We start from the raw sequence: 23,122 nt of genomic DNA, 5'->3' as shown, positions 1-23,122 counted from the left end.
TTTCCAGTTTACATCTGGAAGATTGAAGTCTCCCATAATGATAGCTAAAATGACATTGAAGGGGGAAGTTATTTCCTCAACTAGTAGATCATCTAATTCTTTGACTTGGGTAGGTGGTCTATATATAACACCTACATGAGTTACCTTATGATTATCAAGCTGCAAGGTAACCCAAACTGACTCTAAATTGTTCTCGCTAACTTGTATCAAATTAGATTTTATGCTATCTTTCACATACAGGGCCACCTCTCCCCCCTTCTTGCCTTCTCTGTCTTTCCTATATAGAGAGAACCCTGGTATTGATATATCCCAGTCATTACTCCCCTTGAACCACGTTTCCGTAACAGCCACTACATCTATATTCTCAGATGCCATTATAGCCTCAAGCTCATTGATCTTATTCCCTAGACTGCGAGCATTTGTAGACAAGACTCTGAGCTTGTCATTTCTTAACCTTTGTGCTACTGGCCTCTTCTGGCATTGTTCCAGGGGGCAGTCGGACTGCTGGATTATCACTCTTTTGCCCCCCTTTCCTAGTTTAAATGCTTCTTAGCAAATACTTGGAACTGTTCACCGAGGACATTCGTTCCCTTGAGAGAAAGATGCAAACCATCTTTCTTGTACAGTTCTTTTCCATTCCAACAAGAGCTATCATGAGACACAAAGCCAAACCCTTGGTTCAGACACCATTCACCAAGCCATACATTGAATTCCTTAATGCGCATCTTCCTGTCATGCTGAAGGTTATGCACAGGCGAAACAGTTGATGCAACCTCCCGTGTATCCTTTCCAAGTGTATGAAAAGCTTCTTTCACCTTTGAAACCTCATTGCAAGCCAGATCGTTTGTCCCAAGATGGAGAATAACATCCACTTCCCTTTCCTGCTTTGCTTGGCTAACTATATTTAGGATCCGTCGTCTATCCCTGCTAGCGGTAGCACCAGGGAGACATCTCACAACACCATTCTCCTCAAACTTCACACCTCTTATGATGGAATCGCCCACCAACAGCTGCTTACTATCAATCCTCACCTTCTCCTTTTTGTCTTTGGCTGCAGTCTTACATACTTTAGGCATGGGAGATGATTGTTTCTCACCCACTGTGCTTGAGCCATCCTCCATGTTGCTCTTGCACTCTGATAGTGCTGCAAATGAATTATGGAGAGCCACAGACTGTGGGACATGCCTTTCTATCACCAGTCTACCTGAACCTACAGTAACCCATCTTCCATTTCTAGGGGGCCTCTGTGGCAGTGGCATTGCAATGTTCTCAGCCTGAGTTTGTTTAGTGGTTAATTTAAAAATCTCATATTTCAAAAAGGTAATTTCCTGCTGCATTATGGAGAGCTGTCTACAGATCAGACAGTATCCAAACCTTTGAAGAGTGGAACCTGAAATAAAAGCACAACAATTCCTGCACAGAACCAGATCTGCCATTGTAAAGAGGGGAAAGATTTTAAACAAACAAATCTTACTTGTTTAGATTGTGTCCACCTCCAGATTACCTCCTGAGTATCTCCTGAATATCTCCAATGCACTTATAACAGCAGCACTTGAAATAGCAGCTTCTTGAAACAGTGTCTGAGTATTCACCAGAAACACCACTGAAGAAAACGTTGTGCACCGCTGCTGCAGATGGACATGGCTACACAAGAGCGATATGGCACTGCATTTCCATAGCTTACTCTAGTCATGGTCTGTTTGCCATAAGCAGGGATACATTTGTAAGGCCTCTTGCACACGACCGTATGGCTTTTTTACAGTATTTTGCAGTCCGCAAAAAATACAGATGCCGTCCGTGTGCATTCTGTTTTTTGCGGAACGGAACAGCTGGCCCTTGATAGAACAGTACTATCCTTGTCTGTTATGCGGACAATAATAGGACATGTTCTATCTTTGAACGGAAAAACTGAAACGGAAGGCATACGGAGTACATTTATTTTTATTTTTTGTGTGGATCCATTGGGGAAATCTCGTGCCGTTCAGTGTTCGGCGCAGGCGCAGTGAGGCAGTCACTCACTGCGCTGAATACGGGATGGCGCAGGCGTGAGATTTACACGGCAGACAGGGCCGGCAGTAGGAGACCACCGCTGCCTGGTCCTGTCAATCTAGTGTAGCAGGGCGTGGCCAGAGGTGGGAGAACGGAGCTTCTAGGAGCAGTTCTTTTTTCTTGTTATCTTGCTAACTGAATCAAAATTTGGGTATTGTGACGACTGTACTTCCTGCCTGGTCACTAGATTTTTTTGCCAATCGAGTATTTATGGGACCTGCTTGGATGCCAGCCATATGCTAGTGTGCGGGTTCTACAGGCCCAGCTGCAACATTTGTGGGCAAATGTGCCACAGAATACTGTATAGAACCTGTATGCCAAACCATCTTGTATCCAGGTTGTTAGCGGTGGCCTAGCAGGGTACTAGAGCCGCCTCCTTTGTATTGTATGGTGTTCCCTAAGAAACACATCCTGTCTTGTCAGTGAGCGTAGATTATGCATATATACTATGCATGTACCCTTTCACATAGGTGGTGTGGGGGTTGGGTAATTCAATATTAATTACTTTTCTGGATTGGGACTAGCAGTTTTTTCTTACTATAGCAGGTGCTTGGAAAGTTTTGCTAATTCAATATTATTTTTATTTATTTTTTGGCAAAGTTACAGCTACACTCGGCAGATTTTACTTCCAAGATATACTTTCGTAATCGTTTTGTTTTTTGTTTTTTTTTATATAGGGTTTCTTTGACATACCTGTAGACAATCTGTATGCTGAACCTGCAGTACTCCAGTGGGTTAAGGAGAACATTCCTGAATGGAAGAACAGTATCATTGTGTCTCCTGATGCTGGCGGTGCCAAGAGGTACTACGATTATCCCAGGATAGAAAATTAAGAAGAGACTGTTAATAAGAGATTTTATTTAAAGGGAACCTGTCACCAACTTTATGCTCACGTCACTGAGGGCATCATAAAATAGTGACACAAAATGCTGATGTCAGCGGTGTGTCACTCATGAGCTAATAGTAAGTGGTTTCTGAGAACCAGCATCATAATCATTGCAGCCCAGGCCTGGAAAAGAGTCAGATCTAGATGAGAAGAGTCCTGGTTATTATAATCTCCTGCTCTCTCACCCATCTGCTGATGATTGGCAGTTTTCTCCTAGAGAGAAAGGGAGAAAACTAGATATTAGACAGTCAGTCATCAGCAGGTGGGCAGGAGAGCAGGAATTCATGAATAACCAGGACTCTTCTCAGGTGGCCGGGACTCTTTTCCAGGCCCAGTCTGTAATGATTGTGATGTTGGTTCTCGGCAACCACTTACCGTACATTTAACTTATAAATTACAGGCCGCTGAAATCAACTCTCCTGTCTCTACTTTATACTGCTGTTAGTATGGGCAGCATAACGTTGATGACAGGTTCCCTTTAAAGGGAAAGCAAACCAAATAATTGGTCATACTAGGCAAAACCATGAATGGTAGAGGTGGTACAGAAGAAAATTTTAGCATCTTTGTTGCTCGCCTTTATGTTTAAATATCACTATCCACTAGAGGGCACCAGTTTCCTTCTGTACTTCTTTACACGGTCTTCATATTGTCATACGTAGTTACATAGTTTGTAAGGCTGAAAGAAGAAATGCGTCCTTTCAGCCTGTTATCCTGCAGAGTTCATCTGTGAGAAGATGTTTAGTGGCTTATCTACTAATTTCCATATTATTTAAGTTAATTTATATTTTAATCTTAACAACATTGTCTTTATCTCTTTGCAGAGTGACTTCGATTGCGGACCGACTTAATGTTGAATTTGCACTAATCCATAAAGAACGGAAGAAAGCCAATGAGGTCGATAGAATGGTGTTGGTTGGAGATGTAAAAGACCGCATTGCTATTCTCGTGGACGATATGGCTGACACATGTGGCACTATATGCCATGCTGCTGACAAGTGAGTCTTGGTACATTGTAAGGCACACACCTTTATAAAATATGATATCGTGTGTGGTAACATGTGTTTTTTCCCTTTTAAAAGGTTACTCTCTGCTGGCGCCACAAAAGTTTATGCAATTTTAACACATGGTATTTTCTCTGGACCTGCAATTTCACGGATCAATAATGCAGCGTTTGAAGCTGTAGTCGTAACTAACACAATCCCACAAGAAGATAAAATGAAGCACTGCTCAAAGATCCAGGTACTAAAACAAAGTCAAATTATTCAGCAAATTGATCACTCCCACCAAAGACAGGGTTGTGGGTAGCAGGATTCCTCACACTAATTACGTGAAGTGTCTCTTCACTTGGATATGAAAACTTGTAGCTTTCTGTTGTCACTGGCACCACAGAAGACTCAATCCTTTTGGTAGCAATAATGAATACTGTTGAATTCATGCATTTTGTGTACTTCTTGTAGCTTGTGCCATCTCCTAGCTGTGGACCACCAGGCAAATTAGTTGACCTGAAATCTAGTTCATTTACTTTATTCAAAAGTTTCCATGGGGCTTTTCCATGTCATTCCGGAGGTCCTCGTACAATGGGCTTAGCTAATTCTAACTATATGCTAAGGCTACCTGTAAACGGTGCAGATTACACTCTGTTTTTCCACAAGGATTTTGATTCAGAAAAACGACAGGCTAATACAGTACCAGCCAAGTGAGTGAAATGTGACAAATCTCATGTACACTTTGCATATCTTTTCCATGTGGAAATTGACCTGCCATACAGATTATAAAATCTGCATCAATTGTTTGCAAAGTCTGAAATTATTGCAAGTCTGTGCAGTAAGTCTGTTTGAAAACCTGTGTGCGGATAGCCTAAGTCCGCGTTCACATCTCTGTTAAAGTGATTATCCGAGACTAAAAAATGTCCCCGATATGCCCAGGCACGCTCACACTGAATCTACTAACCTGGCTCCCCGCACCATTGCAGCTGCTTCTCCCTGTGCGCGGATGAAAAAAAAAATTTTTTTTTTTTTTGTTAGCCGCCAATGGCAAACGGGGGACGAGCCTTCCTACCATCGCAGGTGACTCTAGGGAGGCTCGTCTCCGCCTGCCATTGGCTGCTAAGCACCCAACCCCACCTGACACCAGATGTTTTCATCCACATACTGAGAGAAGCGGCGGTGCAGGGAGCCAGGTAAGCGGATTCAGGCATATGGGGGACATTTTTTAGTCTGATAACCCCTTTTAAGGAGATCCGGTGCAAGTGTCAGCTGGACAAATAAACTAGGAAAAAAATAATAAGCGGCCAGAACAGCCTGCTGTAGCTCCTAACGGAGATGTGAACGAGGCCTAAAAGTATTTTAGTTTACCTAGAAGGTAGTGCTCGTAACCAGCTGCCTAAATGATAAGTGACCAAGGTCAGTTGTGTCTGGGTCATACAGGCGCATGCCGGCTGCAACATGAAAGCTACTTTTAGAGAGTTTTCTTTACACTATTATACTTTCCTAAATTACACAAGTGTCATAGAGACAGTTTTGCCACTAAATGTCCAATTTCAGCCAGTAACAATCTCAAACCTTAACATGAACTATGAACTTTTCTTTTTCTTTTCCTTTGTCAGGTCATCGACATATCCATGATTTTAGCGGAGGCGATTAGGAGGACGCATAACGGTGAATCTGTGTCATACCTCTTCAGCCATGTCCCATTATAAAAGATGTATTTCTTGCATGCAACAATCTTCTACATTTTTTTTACGCAGATTTAACCAAAAGCCAGACAATAAAATGCCTGTTAGCATTTCAAAGAAACTGTACCTTTCCCCCATCCTTGGAAGTGTGTGGATTAGCAAGACAATAGTATTTTGAATGCTTTCTCCATATGGCAGTGCGGAAGGCAATCCTTGGGTTCAAACTGGTCATACCTTTCTGATTTATATTTAATAAAACCTTTTGTGGATGTCTTTGGGTACATTTGTGGCTGTGTACTTGCACAAGATGATTTTCCAGTGAATATTGCCGGCTAGTTTTGACACTTTGAATGTTAACTTTTCCAGTGAAAAGTTTTGGGGATTTAGGGTTGTTTGGGAACAGTAAGGGTATATTATAGGGCAATAAATCCTGTTTCATACTTTATGCAGTTATTAGCAGATATCTAGTAACTAGATTGTCTTTACAAGACTGGGGTAGTTTTAGTCGAGTACTACTGTTAAATTTTAAGTGCTAAATTCATACTAATAAAAATCAGCTTGTGGAGTAAGTAGGAGAGATTTAAGATGGCGTTTTAATTACCTGCATTTCAAATCTCTTTCATGGGAAACTCTGTTTGGGGCTCTACTGCAAAATATGGTCTTATATTCAGGTTTAATATCCACGTGGAAAGAAGTTGCATGAAACCTTGTTAACATCATAGAAAATGTGACCATATTGGCTTAAAAATCTAGGCATATATCTTGGTGTAAAGCTGAGGTACACAACCTGCAGCCCTCAGACTTTGTATATGGTCCCAAATGATCTCTGGCACCCCCATATTTAGGACTTTTGTTCAGAACTCTAGAAAGTAAGTGGTGAGGTGGCTAGGTCGGAGTGCAGCTCTCTTCACTGTAGTTTATAAGAGTTGCCAAAAGCTTGGATGTTCCATAAACTACAATGAAAATGGCTGCTCTTGTCGTAACCACTTCAATGACTCCTCTCTAGAGTTCCAAACGGAGAAGCCCTTTCACCCAAAAATTAGAAGTCCCAGAAGTGGGCCACTTCTATCAAAATTTTTTGGCCTTGTTGATATGCTATAAATGTCTCGGTGGAATACAGTTATCGTTTAATGCGGCCCTTGGGAGTAGTAAAATTTTAGTGTGGGCCTCAGACAAGAGAAGGTTGTGCAGCAGTGGCGTAAAGGCTCCTACATCTGGCTACTTATTAGAAATATTCTGATCTTCTTCTATGGGTAATCTATGTGCCTGAGATCCTCAGTTGCTAGAACTACTTCTCTTAGGAGCTCTGTGGTAATCCTTAAAAGGAGGAAAGAGTCTCTCACCATGAAATTGACTGATACAGCAAGCACAATGCCTTGTAGGGTTAATTCAGCTGAATGTAATGAACCTTTTAGTGATCCATTGCGTAATTCTGAACACAATGTACTTTTCATTCATATACAAATGAGCAGTTAAGTGCACCAAGGGTGGGCCCAAGCCACTCTGTGCAACCTTGCTCCTACTGTTTCTTGTGCCAGACTCTCCCTCTCCTTGATTGACAGGGCCAGGTGAGAGGCCTATGCAAGAACCTGGTGCTGCTAATTGAGGAGAATGAGGGACTGGCAGAAAAAGCAGGGGTGCACAAAATTGCTTGGGCCTGCCCTTAGTGCTCTTAACTACACTCTTTTGCATGTGGACTAAATGTACTTTTTTCTCCAGAATGAAGCAGTGGATAGCTAAGTGAAAGTTACCATTACTTCTGCTGAGCTAGTTCCAGAAGGTAGTGAATTTCTTGATGACTGAGTCCTTTTAATATGCTGAAGTGCAGGATCAGAAGTAAGTTTGACCTTCGATTGTAATGGTAGGTCGGTTTGTACACTCTAGCATTTTAGTCTACATCTTCTCAACTATGACAGTAAGAAAAAGTAATAAAAATCTCTGCCCCTACCTGCCCACCCCTTCAAGAAGAAGTTTGAATGAATGACTGAATACGGTGGTGGTGGGGGGTAGAACTGCCATTGCACACAAACCCTTAGGCCCCTTGCAGACGAGCGTTCCTCCCGCAGCGAGTTCACAACGTAGCTCCCGGCCTGACCTCCCAGCACTGCCGGGGGTCACATAGCATTATATTGATTTATGATGCTATGTAACCCTTACAGTTCTGGAATGTATTGGATAATACTGGCATAATGCTGCCAGAACTGTAAGGGTTACATAGCATCATAAATCAATGTAATGCTATGTGAATCTCGTCAGTGCTGGGAGGTCAGGCCGGGTGCTGCGGGAGGAACTCTCGTCTGCAAGGGACCTTAGGTGTATTATAACATGGATAAGTGTAAGTTAAACTCCCTCTCTGTGCCCACCCCAATTTCTTTCTTTTTCTTTCTTAGTGGAAATGACCTTTTAAGTTTTAACAAAGCTGATGTACACCTTCCTCATATTACACCTCTTTTTGTCAATGCTGTTATGATTTTTATATTGAATATCTTCTGTTCACACGCTGAACTATTGAAAATGGGATGCCCAGCTGTTTGATGCAATATCTACCGGTTTTCACTAAACGGCAGTAAAGGTTCCCGCAAATATCACCAAAAATATGCACAATGACCAAATGGGCAAAATAGTCCTCTCTACAGCCAACAAACCATTAGAAATCAGACCTGTTCCTTGTTTGGTGTGAAATATTGCAGGCAATATCAGAAGAGGGTTGCTATGTGTCTGGTGTAGATTGTTAATGTTTGCTGCGTGGTTACCATATATTGTCGAAATACATACACCTAAAATGTTTTCCTTATTGACCCTTCTGCTGCTGATTTTGCTTATTTAAGAAAAAGCTATATTTTCCTCAAATGAGTTGCATTTTTCCATGAAAGTTACAATTTGACTATAATGCTGTGTATTGACTGCATCTGACATGTCATGGCAGAATCCTTCTGAAGGTGAGCTGTAATCTTTTCATTGCTCATAAGACTGAATATGTATTGTATCAAAGCAGAATCGAGTCAGAGCTGCACCGTACATTACTTCTTGTTCTCTTAATGTTTGTTTTTTTTTGTTTTTTTCATCTGTCTATTTTGCAATTCAGTTCAGAATAATATTTTTGCTTAAATATCAATAAATTGTACCTTGTATGTCGACCTATTTATCTTTTTGTGCTCCATTCATCCGTAAAACACATACAGACGTCTGAATGGAGCCTTACAAGGGGGTGATCAATGACAGGGGGATGATCAGGGAGTCTATATGGGTGATCAGGGGTTAATTAGAGGTTAATAAGTGACAGGGGGGGTGTAGTGTGGTGCTTGGTGCTACTTATTACAGAGCTGCCTGTGTCCTCTGGTGGTCGATCCAAGCAAAAGGGACCACCAGAGGACCAGGTAGCAGGTATATTAGACGCTGTTATCAAAACAGCGTCTAATATACCTGTTAGGCCTCCTGCACACAGCCGTTTTTTTCCCCCGTTTACTGGCCGTTTTTTGCGTTCCGTATATGGTACCATTCATTTCAATGGTTCCGCAAAAAAAAAAACGGAATGTACTCCGTATGCATTCCGTTTCCGTTTTTCCGTTCCGTTTTAACATAGGACATGTCCTATTGCCCGCAAATCACGTTCCGTGGCTCCATTCAAGTCAATGGGTCAGCAAAAAAAGGAACACATACGGAAATGCATCCGTATGTCTTCTGTTTCCGTTCCGTTTTTTTCTGAACCATCTATTGAAAATGTTATGCCCAGCCCAATTTTATCTATGTAATTACTGTATATGCCATACGGAACAACGGATCCGTGAAAAACGGACCGCAAAACACTGAAAAAGCTATACGGTCGTGTGCAATAAGCCTTAGGGGTTAAAAAAAACAACTCATCTACAGCCTGCCAGCGAACGATCGCCGCTGGCAGGCTGGAGATCCACTCGCTTACCTGCAGTTCCTGTGAACGTGCGCGTGTTCACAGGAAATCTCGCGTCTCGCGAGATGACTCATATATGCGTGACTCTGCCTGGGTGAGCCGCCTCCGGAACGCGATCCTGCGTTAGGCGGTCCAGAGGCGGTTAAAGGGAATCTGTCACCTGGTTTTATAATTTTAAGTTGTCACCATTGCCATGTTCAATAAACTACCTTATTTCCTGCAGTGGTCTTTCTTCATTTCGTGTTGTCATTTTGATTTAAAAAAAAAAAAAAAAAAGCTCTTTTTCTGTTATGCAAGTGAACCTCCAAGGTACCCAGAGGGGCTTTTCTTTTCATCTCTGGAGCCCAGTAACCCCCCCCCCCCCCCCTGCAGTGCCCAGCCCACCATAATTTGAAGCCCAAGCACGCCTCCTGATCCAGAAATATCCTTACACAGCCGAGGCAAACAGCGCCACCCCCTCCGCTACGTCATCTTTAATTTTCCAGATACGCCCCGTTATTCTTAATGTAGGCTGCCGGAAATCTTGTGCAGGCGCAGTGCCGCCGACTGCCTGCGCGATCATAAAGCTACGGAGGCACCTTGCAGGTTCATTTGCATAACAGAGCTTTTTTATCAAAATGACAACACGAAATGAAGAAAGACCACTGAAGGAAATAAGGTAGTTTATGGAACATGGCAATGGTGACAGCTTAAAATTATAAAACCAGGTGACAGATTCCCTTTAATTCACCAGTGATGAACTGGAAGCTGAGCAAGCCCTTTCAGATATAAACCTCACTTTAGTTCCATCACCAATTATTATGTTTTTGGTTTCTCCTTGGTATGTATTTCTGCAAATAAAATTTCTTCAACAAATCTGCCTTGTGTGAATTTACCAGTATGGTATGTCTCTCCAGGGTTTACTACATTACTATTTGACCTCTCCTTTGCAACACACGGGGGGGACTTTGTAAGACTGGCATTTCATATGCTTTTCTTAATCTGTATTGAGCTGGAGTAATATGCAGCAAATTTATTATGGCAATGAACAGGCCCACATTTCTGCTATAAATTATGGTAAATCTATCAGGCTGTGTGGCCAGGCCTTCCAACTATTCTTGTCAGGCTACATGCACACGAACGCATTTTGTTTCCGTGTCCGTTCATTTTTATTTGCGGATAGGCTGCAGACCCATTTATTTCAATGCGTCAGCCAAAAATGTGGACAGCACACTGGGTGCTATCCACATCCTTTTGTTTGAGTAGTCCTGCAAAAAAAAAAAAAAAAAAAAAAAATGTCCAATTCTTGTCTGTTTTGTGGACATGGTTACAATATATCCGCAAAAAAAAAAATAAAGGATGCCATACGTACCTCATCATTTTTTATTTTTTGGTGCATCTGCAATTTGTGGACCGCAAAACACATACGGTCGTGTGATCGTACTACCTTAGGCTACTTTCACATGTGCGTTTATGCTGTACAGTTTTGAGATCCAGCATGGGGTCTCAAAAACCACAGCAAAATACATCTTTTAGAATAATACAACCTGCTGCATCCATTCAGAATGGATCCGGTTGTATTGTATCGAAAATGAAGAAACCGGATTCGGCAGTAAAACCATTGAAAGTCAATAGGTGCCAGAACAGGTTTTCTCATGTCCAGCTTGTTCCGTTTCCCCAGCTGGACACAAAAAAAAGCTGCTTGCAGCAATATGGTGTCTGGCGTGGGAGCGCAACAGTTTCCCCCCCCCCCCCCCCATTAACAATAAATGGGGACAAAACAGAAGCGTTGTGCTGCGGGTTTTAGACCCTGTGCTGGACAGCACAACGCAAGTGTGAAAGTAGCCTAAAACCGTGATTGGTAAAACAGGGAAAAGTCACACATTTCTGTGAAAAATATAGTGTCAAAAGATGTGCACTCATTGATAAGTTCCTGCCACCTTTGTAAGGGCATTTGACAAATTTTTAATGCTCCATCCAGTTTTTTGTTCCACCTGAGCAGGACCAAGAGAGGGATTGTTGATTACTTAGAATCAGATCTTCACACAAGTCCTAAAAGTAGATAATAACCCCAAAAAAATAAAAATATATTACAAAAATATTTCTTGATTTGGTAATTTATTGCAGAAAATGGTCCAACATCACCTGTCTTTGAATGGTAAAAGTATGTGAACCTTTGCTTTCAGTATATGGAGTGACCCTCATCTGCAGCAAAATCTGCCACTAAACATTTCCGGTAATTGTTGATCAGTTCTTCAGATCAGCGTGGAGGAATTTCAGCCGATTGCACCTTACAAAACAGCTTCAACTCTGTTAGGCCTCATGCACACGATCATAGCAGTTTTTGAAGTCTGCAAGACACGGATGCCTACCGCGTGCGTTCCATATTTTACAGAAGGGTGTGTCCTGCCCTCTTTAGAGGCAAAATGGATAAGAATAGGACATGGTCTATATATTTTATTTTTTTGGGCAGCACACTGTGTGCTGTCCCCATTGAAACTAATGGGTCCGCATCTGATCCATAAAGTGTGGATTGGATGCAGGCCAAGTCTATGGTTGTGTGAATGAGACAATTTGTTGGTGGGATTCCTCTCATGAACCACTCACTTCCATTACTATTGGATTGAGGTCAGGACTTTGACGTTGCCATGCCATAACTAACTTTTTATTATTGGCTAGCCATTCTTTAGTAGGACATTTTGTGTGCCTAGGGTCGTTGTCTTGAGATTCAGCTCACCGACAGATGTCATGATGATTTCTTTTAGAATTTGCTGGTATAATTCAGAATTCATAGTTCCATTAATGAAGGCAAGCCATCCTGGCCCAGAAGCATCAAAGAAAGAAAAGGGAATAAATCCCCAAAAAGAAGAGTGTTAGTTGCAGATACCCCCTGGATAAAAGCCAAGAAGGGGGTCCTTGGAATAACTACCAGGCGCCAAGGAAAGGAGAGAGAGGGAGAGAGAAATTGCTGGTGGCTAAAAAAAAAACAAATAATATATATGGTGAGAGGGTGGCTGGAAGTGCAGCAATAACAGCAGTATATAATATCAGAAAAAGAACAAAAGGCCCAGCCAGTCACCTTAAAGAAGAAAAATCAGGTGCAAGAAGAATCCAATGGAAATGGAGAATAAGGTCTTTAAGGTGCAGACTAATAGATAATCAGGTGTATATAGAAAAGGTCATATATAGAAACTTAAGTGTAGGCCAATCTAAAAATAAAATCCGTACGTGCCAATGAATAACTATTGTAAGATATCCTTAAAAATAGAAACAAAGGTAAGAATACGTATAAATAACGCACTTCACGAGGGGAGTCAGTCTATGGGATAAAGCTCAAGATACCCATAGGCTGAACTCCCCCGCCAGGATCGCTTGTAGAATCACAGGAAGGACCACAGTCACAACGGAGGGTACTTCAGGACAATTCCCTTTTATTGATAATCTAGGCTCAACACGTTTCGGGGGTTTAAACAAGCACCCTCTTCCTCAGGAGCAAACAATATACACAATACATACAAACATGAACATACAGCGGTATCCATTGGCTTCATATACCTGTCTGAGTTAAGTGCCAGCTTGGAGAATGCAGATGGCGAGGAGGGAGCGGGAAATTATGTCACTTCCAGCTCCCATGCGTTTCAAAGTGGAACACATTTAAAATGTTTAATAACTACTATGGAGGCAGGGTGTGATGAAAGATACTCGTAAGACCATATCCCCGTCCAATATGACTATATATATATATATATATATATATATATAAACTATATGTAGGTAGGGGGTGGGGTGATCGGTAGAAGGGCCATGGCTCGTCCGGGACCAGAAGTGCGCTGCCTACGGACTCTGGAACGCAGCTATGGAGCGCAGAGGCCACCCACACTTCCAGCCTGAAAAGAAGTGTGTGGTTATTGGATATCGGGAAGAAGGCCCGCTCCAGAGCGTGCGCAAGCCGGAAACAGGGTTATAAATACCAATAAATTAATGTAAAAAACTGGGCAGGCAACTTCATCAAGATATCCAGCGACGTAAAAGGAATAGACAAATCAATACCATAGGGTAAAAGTATATGGAAAGGATATATATATAAAAACCTACATAAAAGATATCATAATGTTTTTTGTCCTGCACACAGATGGACATATATGAAAATAATAATAGTAAATGTGTATATATATATATATATATAAAAAGTGCATGTGCGTTCAATTAAGAGAATATAAAAACCAATTCATATATATAAATGATAAGATGAATAACTACACATATATAGATAAAAGTTGATGAAAATTCATAATAAAAATATTGTACACCGAACAAATATATATATATATATATATTATACACACACACTCATAAAGAATGCATGTACATATAGGTGGGGTCTAAAGATGATATGTAAAAGAATATGGCGGGCGTGAATATTGCCATATGTTCGGCGAATTGCGAACGCGCAAAGTTCGCCGCGAACCACAAGGCCATCTCTTGACCTGTAAAAAAATATCCAAATGTGACCCTAGTCACACGTATATGTCCCTATATGTACAAAGCCTGTCAGTGGAGTATAGGAAAGGAGAGCTTATGTGGGGACTAGGGAACAGTCAGAATTATGGTTGTGAAATAATACAATTATAGATTCAAGCTTGAGTGGCCCTATTTGTATAAAATTGTATATTTAAAAATCTAAAATATACAGTATATACACGCAGATATAGCCATATCTGCAAATATGGCCACAGGTAGCTGAATAAATAAATGAGTATCAATTTATTTACTCATTTATTTATTCAGCTACCTGTGGCCATTTTTGCAGATATGGCTATATCTGCGTGTATATACTGTATATTTTAGATTTTTAAATATAAAATTTTATATAAATATATAGGGCCACTCAAGCTTGAATCTATAATTGTATTATTTCACAACCATAATTCTGACTGTTCCCTAGTCCCCACATAAGCTCTCCTTTCCTATACTCCACTGGCTTTGTACATATAGGGACATATACGTGTGACTAGGGTCACATTTGGATATTTTTATACAGGTCAATAGAGATGGCCTTGTGGTTCGCCCGGTGGTCGGTTCGCAGCGAACTTTGCGCGTTCCCAATTCGCCGAACAAGCGAACATATTCACGCCCGCCATATTCTTTTACATTGTGAAGAACTTTGACCCGTGACATATCCATCAGCGGAAGCCACCTTGACGCCTGGTAGATGGGCCCTGGGCCCGACACGTATGTGCGCTAAGAGCTTCCATTATTCATTTATAGTCGGTATTGTACCACTTTTATCTAGAATGACTCCCATTTCTTAGCTCTATTGTTTGTATATATAACGGTGTGCAGCCATTTTGTTTTTTGTAATTATGTTTGCTACATGGATATGCACCAGTGATCCTGAAGGTTCTAGTCAAAATTTTCTTGCAATATATTGAGGGTAGTACCTCTTTTAGACTGAACATGCCCATCTACCTGGGACTTCTGAACAGAGTAGGTTTGTAGCTGGTTCCTACACTGCCCTGAATATTGTATGCTTAAGTAAGTCCAAAGAGAGGCAGTATATTAGTTTAGGGACCCATCTGCGGAAGCCACCTTGACGCCTGGTAGATGGGCCCGACACGTATGTGCGCTAAGAGCTTCCATTACTCATTTATAGTCGGTATTGTACCACTTTTATCTAGAATGACCCCCATTTCTTAGCTCTATTGTTTGTATATATAACGGTGTGCAGCCATTTTGTTTTTTGTAATTATGTTTGCTTCATGGATATGTAGCTGTGATTCTGAAGGTTCTAGTCTAAATTTTCTTGCAATATCCATCAGGTGGTACACCCTACCTTATAAATAAACCTGATATGGGCGCCATTTTACATTCAGTCTTTTGCCAGTGTAGGGAGAGGTTGCTGTGTGGAGCAGGGACAGGATGTTAGGGCCACAAATCGCTAGCTATTAGGGCCACAAAAGTCCTTTTAAAGACTGGTATAGGTGTGCTATCGATAGGTGTGATATACTGAGGGGTGTAATATACTTATAATATACTTTCTAACATAGAAATTATATTATAGTGCAATTGTGTTGTGCAGCAGTTGTGTGCGGTTCTGCTGCGATACTAGAGCTATACAGAGCGACAAACGCTATTTGAACAAATTATTTCTACTGGTGTGATTTACCAGTTGCCCCCCCCCCCCCCCCCAAAAAAAAAAAACTAATTGAGGCAGGGGTGTTATATACCAATAATATACTTTCTATATAGTGCATTTAGGTAGTGCAGCATTTGTCTGCGGTTTTGCTGCGTCACCGCATCTACATAGAATGACAAACACTATTTGAAGAAATAATTTCTACTGGTGTGATTTACTAGTTGCCCCCCAAAAAAACTGATTGAAGCAGGGATTTTATATACCAATAATATACGTTCTATATAGTGCATTTAGGTAGTGCAGCATTTGTCTGCGGTTTTGCTGCGTCACCGCATCTACACAGAGTGAAAAACACTATTTGAAGAAATAATTTCTACTGGTGTGATTTACCAGTTATCCCCCCCCCCCCCCCCCCCCCCCCCCCCAAAAAAAAAATGATTGAGGCAGGGGTGTGATATACCTTCTTCTACAAATACTGCTCTTCTAAAGGGACTTTTTGTCACAGGGTCATTTTGAAAATGACAGGCAGAGGAAGAGGCAGGCCATTCCGTAGGGGTGGTAGGAGTCGGGCAGGTGCACCAGGCCGGAGCCTAAGTGTGAAGTTGCAGAAGGTGTGTGCGATTACGTCAAAGGATGCACCAGACTTAGTTGAGTGGCTTCTGCACCCTCCTCATCCCCACTATCTGCACCCTCTTCACTCTCTGTTGTGTCCACCCCCAAAGACACCACCACCATATCCCCTCCGCTCAAGTCAGAGGAATTATTTTCCCATCCATTCCAAGACCTTACCGATGCGCAGCCATTCTTTGCATCGGATCAGGAAGAGGAGGTATCAACGGTCGCCACCCAGAAGTCTGGCGACAGTACCCAGATCAGCCCAAGGAGGGTGGTCCCCGCTGTTGCTGCCTACTCCGAAATCTCTAATGTCAGTGGTGGTGAAGGTGACGAATCCAATGATGACGTGTCGATGGACGTCACGTGGGTGCCCACAAGAGAGGAAGGGGAGGAAAGTTCAGAGGGAGAGACGGAGCAGCAGATAGGAAGGAGAAGCAGGCAGAATTTACAGTGCACAGGAGGCAAAAAGCAGACTGCTAAGGTATCTGGAATGAAACATCCACCACGCACGGTCACATCTGGCGCTCCCAGGATGCCGGCACATGGCTCCGCAGTGTGTTTTTTTTTTAAATATGTCCGCTGCTGACAATAGTGTTGCCATCTGCAGCCTGTGCTGTCAGCGCATAAGTCGCGGTAAGCCCAACACTCACCTAGGGATGACAGCCTTAAAGGGAATCTGTCACCTACTTTAACCACCTCCGGACCGCCTAACGCAGGATCGCGTTCCGGAGGTGGCAGCGCTGCACACAATCACGCATCTACGCGTCATCTCGCGAGACGCGAGATTTCCTGTGAACGCGCGCACACAGGCGCGCGCGCTCACAGGAACGGAAGGTAAGAGAGTTGATCTCCAGCCTGCCAGCGGCGATCGTTCGCTGGCAGGCTGGAGATGTGTTTTTTTTAACCCCTAACAGGTATATTAGACGCTGTTTTGATAACAGCGTCTAATATACCTGCTACCTGGTCCTCTGGTGGTCCCCTTTGTTTGGATCGACCACCAGAGGACACAGGTAGCTCAGTAAAGTAGCACCAAGCACCACTACACTACACTACACACCCCCCCCCCCCCCCGGTCACTTATTAACCCCTTATTAGCCCCTGATCACCCCATATAGACTCCCTGATCACCCCCCTGTCATTGATTACCCCCCCTGTCATTGATCAAACCCCTGTAAAGCTCCATTTAGATGTCCGCATGATTTTTACGGATCCACTGATAGATGGATCGGATCCGCAAAACGCATACGGACGTCTGAATGAAGCCTTACAGGGGCGTGATCAATGACTGTGGTGATCACCCCATATAGACTCCCTGATCACCCCCCTGTCATTGATTACACCCCTGTCATTGATCAACCCCCTGTAAAGCTCCATTCAGATGTCCGCATGATTTTTACGGATCCACTGATAGATGGATCGGATCCGCAAAATGCATACAGACGTCTGAATGAAGCCTTACAGGGGCGTGATCAATGACTGTGGTTATCACCCCATATAGACTCCCTGATCACCCCCCTGTCATTGATTACACCCCTGTCATTGATCAACCCCCTGTAAAGCTCCATTCAGATGTCCGCATGATTTTTACGGATCCACTGATAGATGGATCAGATCCGCAAAACGCATACGGACGTCTGAATGAAGCCTTACAGGGGCGTGATCAATGACTGTGGTTATCACCCCATATAGACTCCCTGATCACCCCCCTGTCATTGATTACACCCCTGTCATTGATCAACCCCCTGTAAAGCTCCATTCAGATGTCCGCATGATTTTTACGGATCCACTGATAGATGGATCGGATCCGCAAAACGCATACGGACGTCTGAATGAAGCCTTACAGGGGCGTGATCAATGACTGTGGTGATCACCCCATATAGACTCCCTGATCACCCCCCTGTCATTGATTACACCCCTGTCATTGATCAACCCCCTGTAAAGCTCCATTCAGATGTCCGCATGATTTTTACGGATCCACTGATAGATGGATCGGATCCGCAAAACACATACAGGCGTCTCCCTGGAGCCTTCCAGGGGGGGTGATCACCCCATATAGACTCCCTGATCACCCCCCTGTCATTGATCACCCCCCCTGTCATTGATCACCCCCCCCCCCCCCCCCCCCCCGTCATGCTGCATTCAGATGTCCGTATGATTTTTACGGATCCACGGATACATGGATCGGATCCGCAAAACACATACGGACATCTGAATGGAGCCTTACAGTGGGGTGATCAATGACAGGGGGGTGATCACCCCATATAGACTCTCTGATCACCCCCCCTGTCATTGATCACCCCCCCCTGTCATTGATCACCCCCCTGTCATTGATCACCCCCCTGTCATTGATCACCCCCCCTGTCATTGATCACCCCCCCCCCTGTCATTGATCACCCCCCTGTCATTGATCACCCCTCTGTAAGGCTCCATTCAGAAATTTTTTTGGCCCAAGTTAGCGGAATTATTTTTATTTTTTCTTACAAAGTCTCATATTCCACTAACTTGTGTCAAAAACTTAAAATCTCACATGAACTCACCATACCCCTCACGGAATCCAAATGCGTAAAATTTTTTAGACATTTATATTCCAGACTTCTTCTCACGCTTTAGGGCCCCTAGAATGCCAGGGCAGTATAAATACCCCACATGTGACCCCATTTCGGAAAGAAGACACCCCCAGGTATTCCGTGAGGGGCATATTGAGTCCATGAAAGATTGAAATTTTTGTCCCAAGTTAGCGGAACGGGAGACTTTGTGAGAAAAAAATTAAAAATATCAATTTCCGCTAACTTGTGCCAAAAAAAAAAAAAATTCTAGGAACTCGCCATGCCCCTCATTGAATACCTTGGGGTGTCTTCTTTCCAAAATGGGGTCACATGTGGGGTATTTATACTGCCCTGGCATTCTAGGGGCCCCAAAGCGTGAGAAGAAGTCTGGTATCCAAATGTCTAAAAATACCCTCCTAAAAGGAATTTGGGCACCTTTGCCCACCTAGGCTGCAAAAAAGTGTCACACATCTGGTATCTCCGTACTCAGGAGATGTTGGGGAATGTGTTTTGGGGTGTCATTTTACATATACCCATGCTGGGTGAGAGAAATATCTTGGCAAAAGACAACTTTTCCCATTTTTTTATACAAAGTTGGCATTTGACCAAGATATTTCTCTCACCCAGCATGGGTATATGTAAAAAGACACCCCAAAACACATTCCTCAACTTCTCCTGAATACAGAGATACCAGATGTGTGACACTTTTTTGCAGCCTAGGTGGGCAAAGGGGCCCATATTCCAAAGAGCACCTTTCGGATTTCACTGGTCATTTTTTGCAGAATTTGATTTCAAACTCCTTACCACACATTTGGGCCCCTAGAATGCCAGGGCAGTATAACTACCCCACAAGTGACCCCATTTTGGAAAGAAGAGACCCCAAGGTATTTCGTGATGGGCATAGTGAGTTCATAGACCTTTTTATTTTTTGTCACAAGTTAGTGGAATATGAGACTTTGTAAGAAAAAAAAAAAAATCATCATTTTCCGCTAACTTGTGACAAAAAATAAAAAGTTCTATGAACTTACTATGCCCATCAGCGAATACCTTAGGGTGTGTACTTTCCGAAATGGGGTCATTTGTGGGGTGTTTGTACTGTCTGGGCATTGTAGAACCTCAGGAAACATGACAGGTGCTCAGAAAGTCAGAGCTGCTTCAAAAAGCGGAAATTCACATTTTTGTACCATAGTTTGTAAACGCTATAACTTTTACCCAAACCATTTTTTTTTTTACCCAAACATTTTTTTTTTTTATCAAAGACATGTAGAACAATAAATTTAGAGCAAAATTTATATATGGATCTCGTTTTTTTTTGCAAAATTTTACAACTGAAAGTGAAAAATGTCATTTTTTTGCAAAAAAATCGTTAAATTTCGATTAATAACAAAAAAAGTAAAAATGTCAGCAGCAATGAAATACCACCAAATGAAAGCTCTATTAGTGAGAAGAAAAGGAGGTAAAATTTATTTGGGTGGTAAGTTGCATGACCGAGCAATAAACGGTGAAAGTAGTGTAGGTCAGAAGTGTAAAAAGTGGCCTGGTCTTTCAGGGTGTTTAAGCACTGGGGGCTGAGGTGGTTAAAGGGCTTCTGTCACCCCACTAAAGTCATTATTTTTTTTTGGGCTAGTTAAATTACTTATTATGCGATAAATGAAAATATAATGGTCTTACTTACTTTGCTTCAGCAGTTTCTTCTAAAAACGAACTTTTATAATATGTAAATTAGGTCTCTACCAGCAAGTAGGGCGTCTACTTGCTGGTAGCAGCTGCAGAAAACCGCCCCCTCGTCGTGTTGATTGACAGGGCCAGCCGGGATCTCCTCCTCCGGCATTTCAAAAATCGCGCGCTTGTGTTCATTCGGCGCAGGCGCTCTGAGATAAGGAGGCTCGCCTCCTCAGCACTCCCTCAGTGCGCCTGCACCGATGACGTCTTCTATTTCGGTGATGTCATCGCCGCAGGCGCACTGAGGGAGTTCTGAGGAGGCGGGCCTCATCTCAGAGCGCCTGCGCCGAATGAACACAGGCGCGCGATTTTTGCAATGCTGACAGGGCAGGCCGGAGGAGGAGATCCCGGCTGGCCCTGTCAATCAACACGACGAGGGGGCGGTTTTCTGCAGCTGCTACCAGCAAGTAGATGCCCTACTTGCTGGTAGAGACCTAATTTGCATATTATAAAGTTCGTTTTTAGAAGAAACTGCTGAAGCAAAGTAAGTAAGACCATTATATATTCATTTATCGCATAATAAGTAATTTAAGACTTTAGTGGGGTGACAGAAGCCCTTTAAGCTTTCAACATTGCCATGTTCAATAAAGTATCTTATTTCCTGCAGTGGTCTTCTTCTAATTTCGTTTTGTCATTTTGCTAAAAAAAAGATATTTTTCTGATATGCTAATGAAGCTCCAAGGTGCCCAGAGGGGTGTTTATTTTTCCTCTCTGGAGCCCAGTAACGCCCCCCTGCAGTGCCCAGCCCGCCTTAATTTGAATCCCAAGAATGCCTCCTGATCCTGAAATAACCTCCCACAGCCCCAGCAAGCTGTTCCGCCCCTTCGCCACGTCATCTTCTACCTTCAAGAAATTCCCCGTTCTTCTTCCTGTTGGCCGCTAGAAATCTTGTGCCTGCACAAGGCCTGCGCGATCATCAAGCTCTTGAGAGCAACAGCCTCAAAAGTCTCACTGGGCATGCGCCGAGCCCAGTGACATAATCTGAGCGCTGTTGCCTCAGGAGCTTGATGATCGTGCAGGCGGTACTGCGTCTGCGCAAGATTTCTGGTGGCCGACAGGAAGAAGAACGGGGCATTTCTTGAAGGTAGAAGATGAAGGGGCGGAACTGTTTGCTGGGGCTGTGGGAGGTTATTTCAGGATCAGGAGGCATTCTTGGGATTCAAATTAAGGCGGGCTGGGCACTGCAGGGGGCATTACTGGGCTCCAGAGAGGGAAAAAAAGCCCCCCTGGGCACATTGGAGCTTCATTAGCATATCAAAAAAAGAGCTTTTTTATCAAAATGACAAAACAAAATAAAGTAAGAAGACCACTGCAGGAAATAAGGTACTTTATTGAACATGGCAATGTTGAAAGCTTAAAATGCTAAAAGCAGGTGACAGATTCCCTTTAAGAAGGCACCTGGCCTCCCATCACCGAGACTAGTGGGAGCAACACCGTCAGAACCCACAAAGCCACACTCCCGGGGCTCACCGTGCTGCCTCTTCTCCTTCTCCCCTCTCCTCCCAGTTATCCTCCACTACACTTACCACCGTGCCGTCGTCGGGTTTATCTGGCAAAAGGCAGGCTTCCTTGCCCTAAATGTTCGAGCGAAAAAAGATAATGACGCTGGATAATCCTCTTCCCCAACGGCTGACCACTGGCTTGTCAGAACTGCTAGTCCACCAACTACTGCCATATAAACTGGTGGACTCGGAGGCCTTTAGAAAATTTGTGGCCATTGGAACACCGCAATGGAAGGTCCCTGGAAGGAAATATTTCTCCCAGAAGGGCATCCCAGCGCTATATGGCCACGATCAGCGGCAAGTGAATGTATCTCTGGCACACAGTGTCGGTGCCAAGATACATCTGACCACAGGCACGTGGTCTCACAAACACGGGCAGGGAAGGTGCATAACTTTTACTGCCCACTGGGTGAACCTTCTGACGGCCGTCAAGCATTTAACCTGTGTAGATTTGGTGTTACCGCCACGTATTGCATGCAGGCCTGCCTCTTCTTCTCCTCCTACTCCATCCTCCCTCTCCTCCTCGGCTGACTCCTCCTTTTCCGCTGCTACCGTCTCTTCTGCTGCGCCCCCCAAGATCCCCAGAACCTATTTGACGTGCCAGGTGAGACGTTGCCATGCTGTGCTGCGTCTGTTGTGCCTGGAAGCCACACCGGTCCTGCACTCCTTTCAGCTTTGCGGTCACAGGCAGATCAGTGGCTATCCCCGCTCGATTTGACAGTTGGTAAAGTGGTGTGCGACAACGGTGCCAATCTGCTGAGCACGCTGAAACAGGCAAAATGACACATGTGCCGTGCAGGGCACACGTCCTGAACTTAGTCGTGCAGCGATTCATTGCCGAATACCCCGGGGTTCAGGACGTCTTGCGGCAGGCCAGGAAAATCTCTGGCCATTTTAGAAGATCTTACACGGCCATGGTATGCCTTGCTGACATTCAGCGGCGACACCACCTTCCCGTCAGACGTCTGATTTGTGACTGCCCGACGTGATGGAACTCCACCTTGATAAGCTGCTTCAGCAGAAACGTGCAGTTAATGACTACCTGTACGAACTCTGCAGCAGGACAGGTTCTGGGAAGCTTGTTTTTTTTTTCCACCGCGCCAGTG

The 23,122-nt window shown here is 43.5% G+C and overlaps 1 protein-coding gene across 1 annotated transcript in view; it reads left to right on the top strand.

Annotated features, from left to right (window-relative positions):
- The window catches only part of PRPS2 (phosphoribosyl pyrophosphate synthetase 2), a 69,566-nt gene extending 63,678 nt beyond the window's left edge, over positions 1–5,888 (top strand). The window contains exons 4-7 of the mRNA XM_040424983.1: positions 2,727–2,851; positions 3,757–3,930; positions 4,015–4,174; positions 5,541–5,888. Coding sequence (XP_040280917.1) covers positions 2,727–2,851; positions 3,757–3,930; positions 4,015–4,174; positions 5,541–5,633 — 552 coding nt within the window. The 3' untranslated portion in view covers positions 5,634–5,888. The remainder of the gene's footprint in view (positions 1–2,726; positions 2,852–3,756; positions 3,931–4,014; positions 4,175–5,540) is intronic.
- The last annotated feature ends 17,234 nt before the right edge of the window (positions 5,889–23,122 follow it).

This window comes from Bufo bufo, chromosome 3, assembly GCF_905171765.1.
Source record: "Bufo bufo chromosome 3, aBufBuf1.1, whole genome shotgun sequence".
NCBI classification, from domain to species: Eukaryota; Metazoa; Chordata; class Amphibia; order Anura; family Bufonidae; genus Bufo; species Bufo bufo.
Note: the sequence above shows the minus strand (reverse complement) of the source record. Positions and strands in the feature narration are given on the sequence as shown.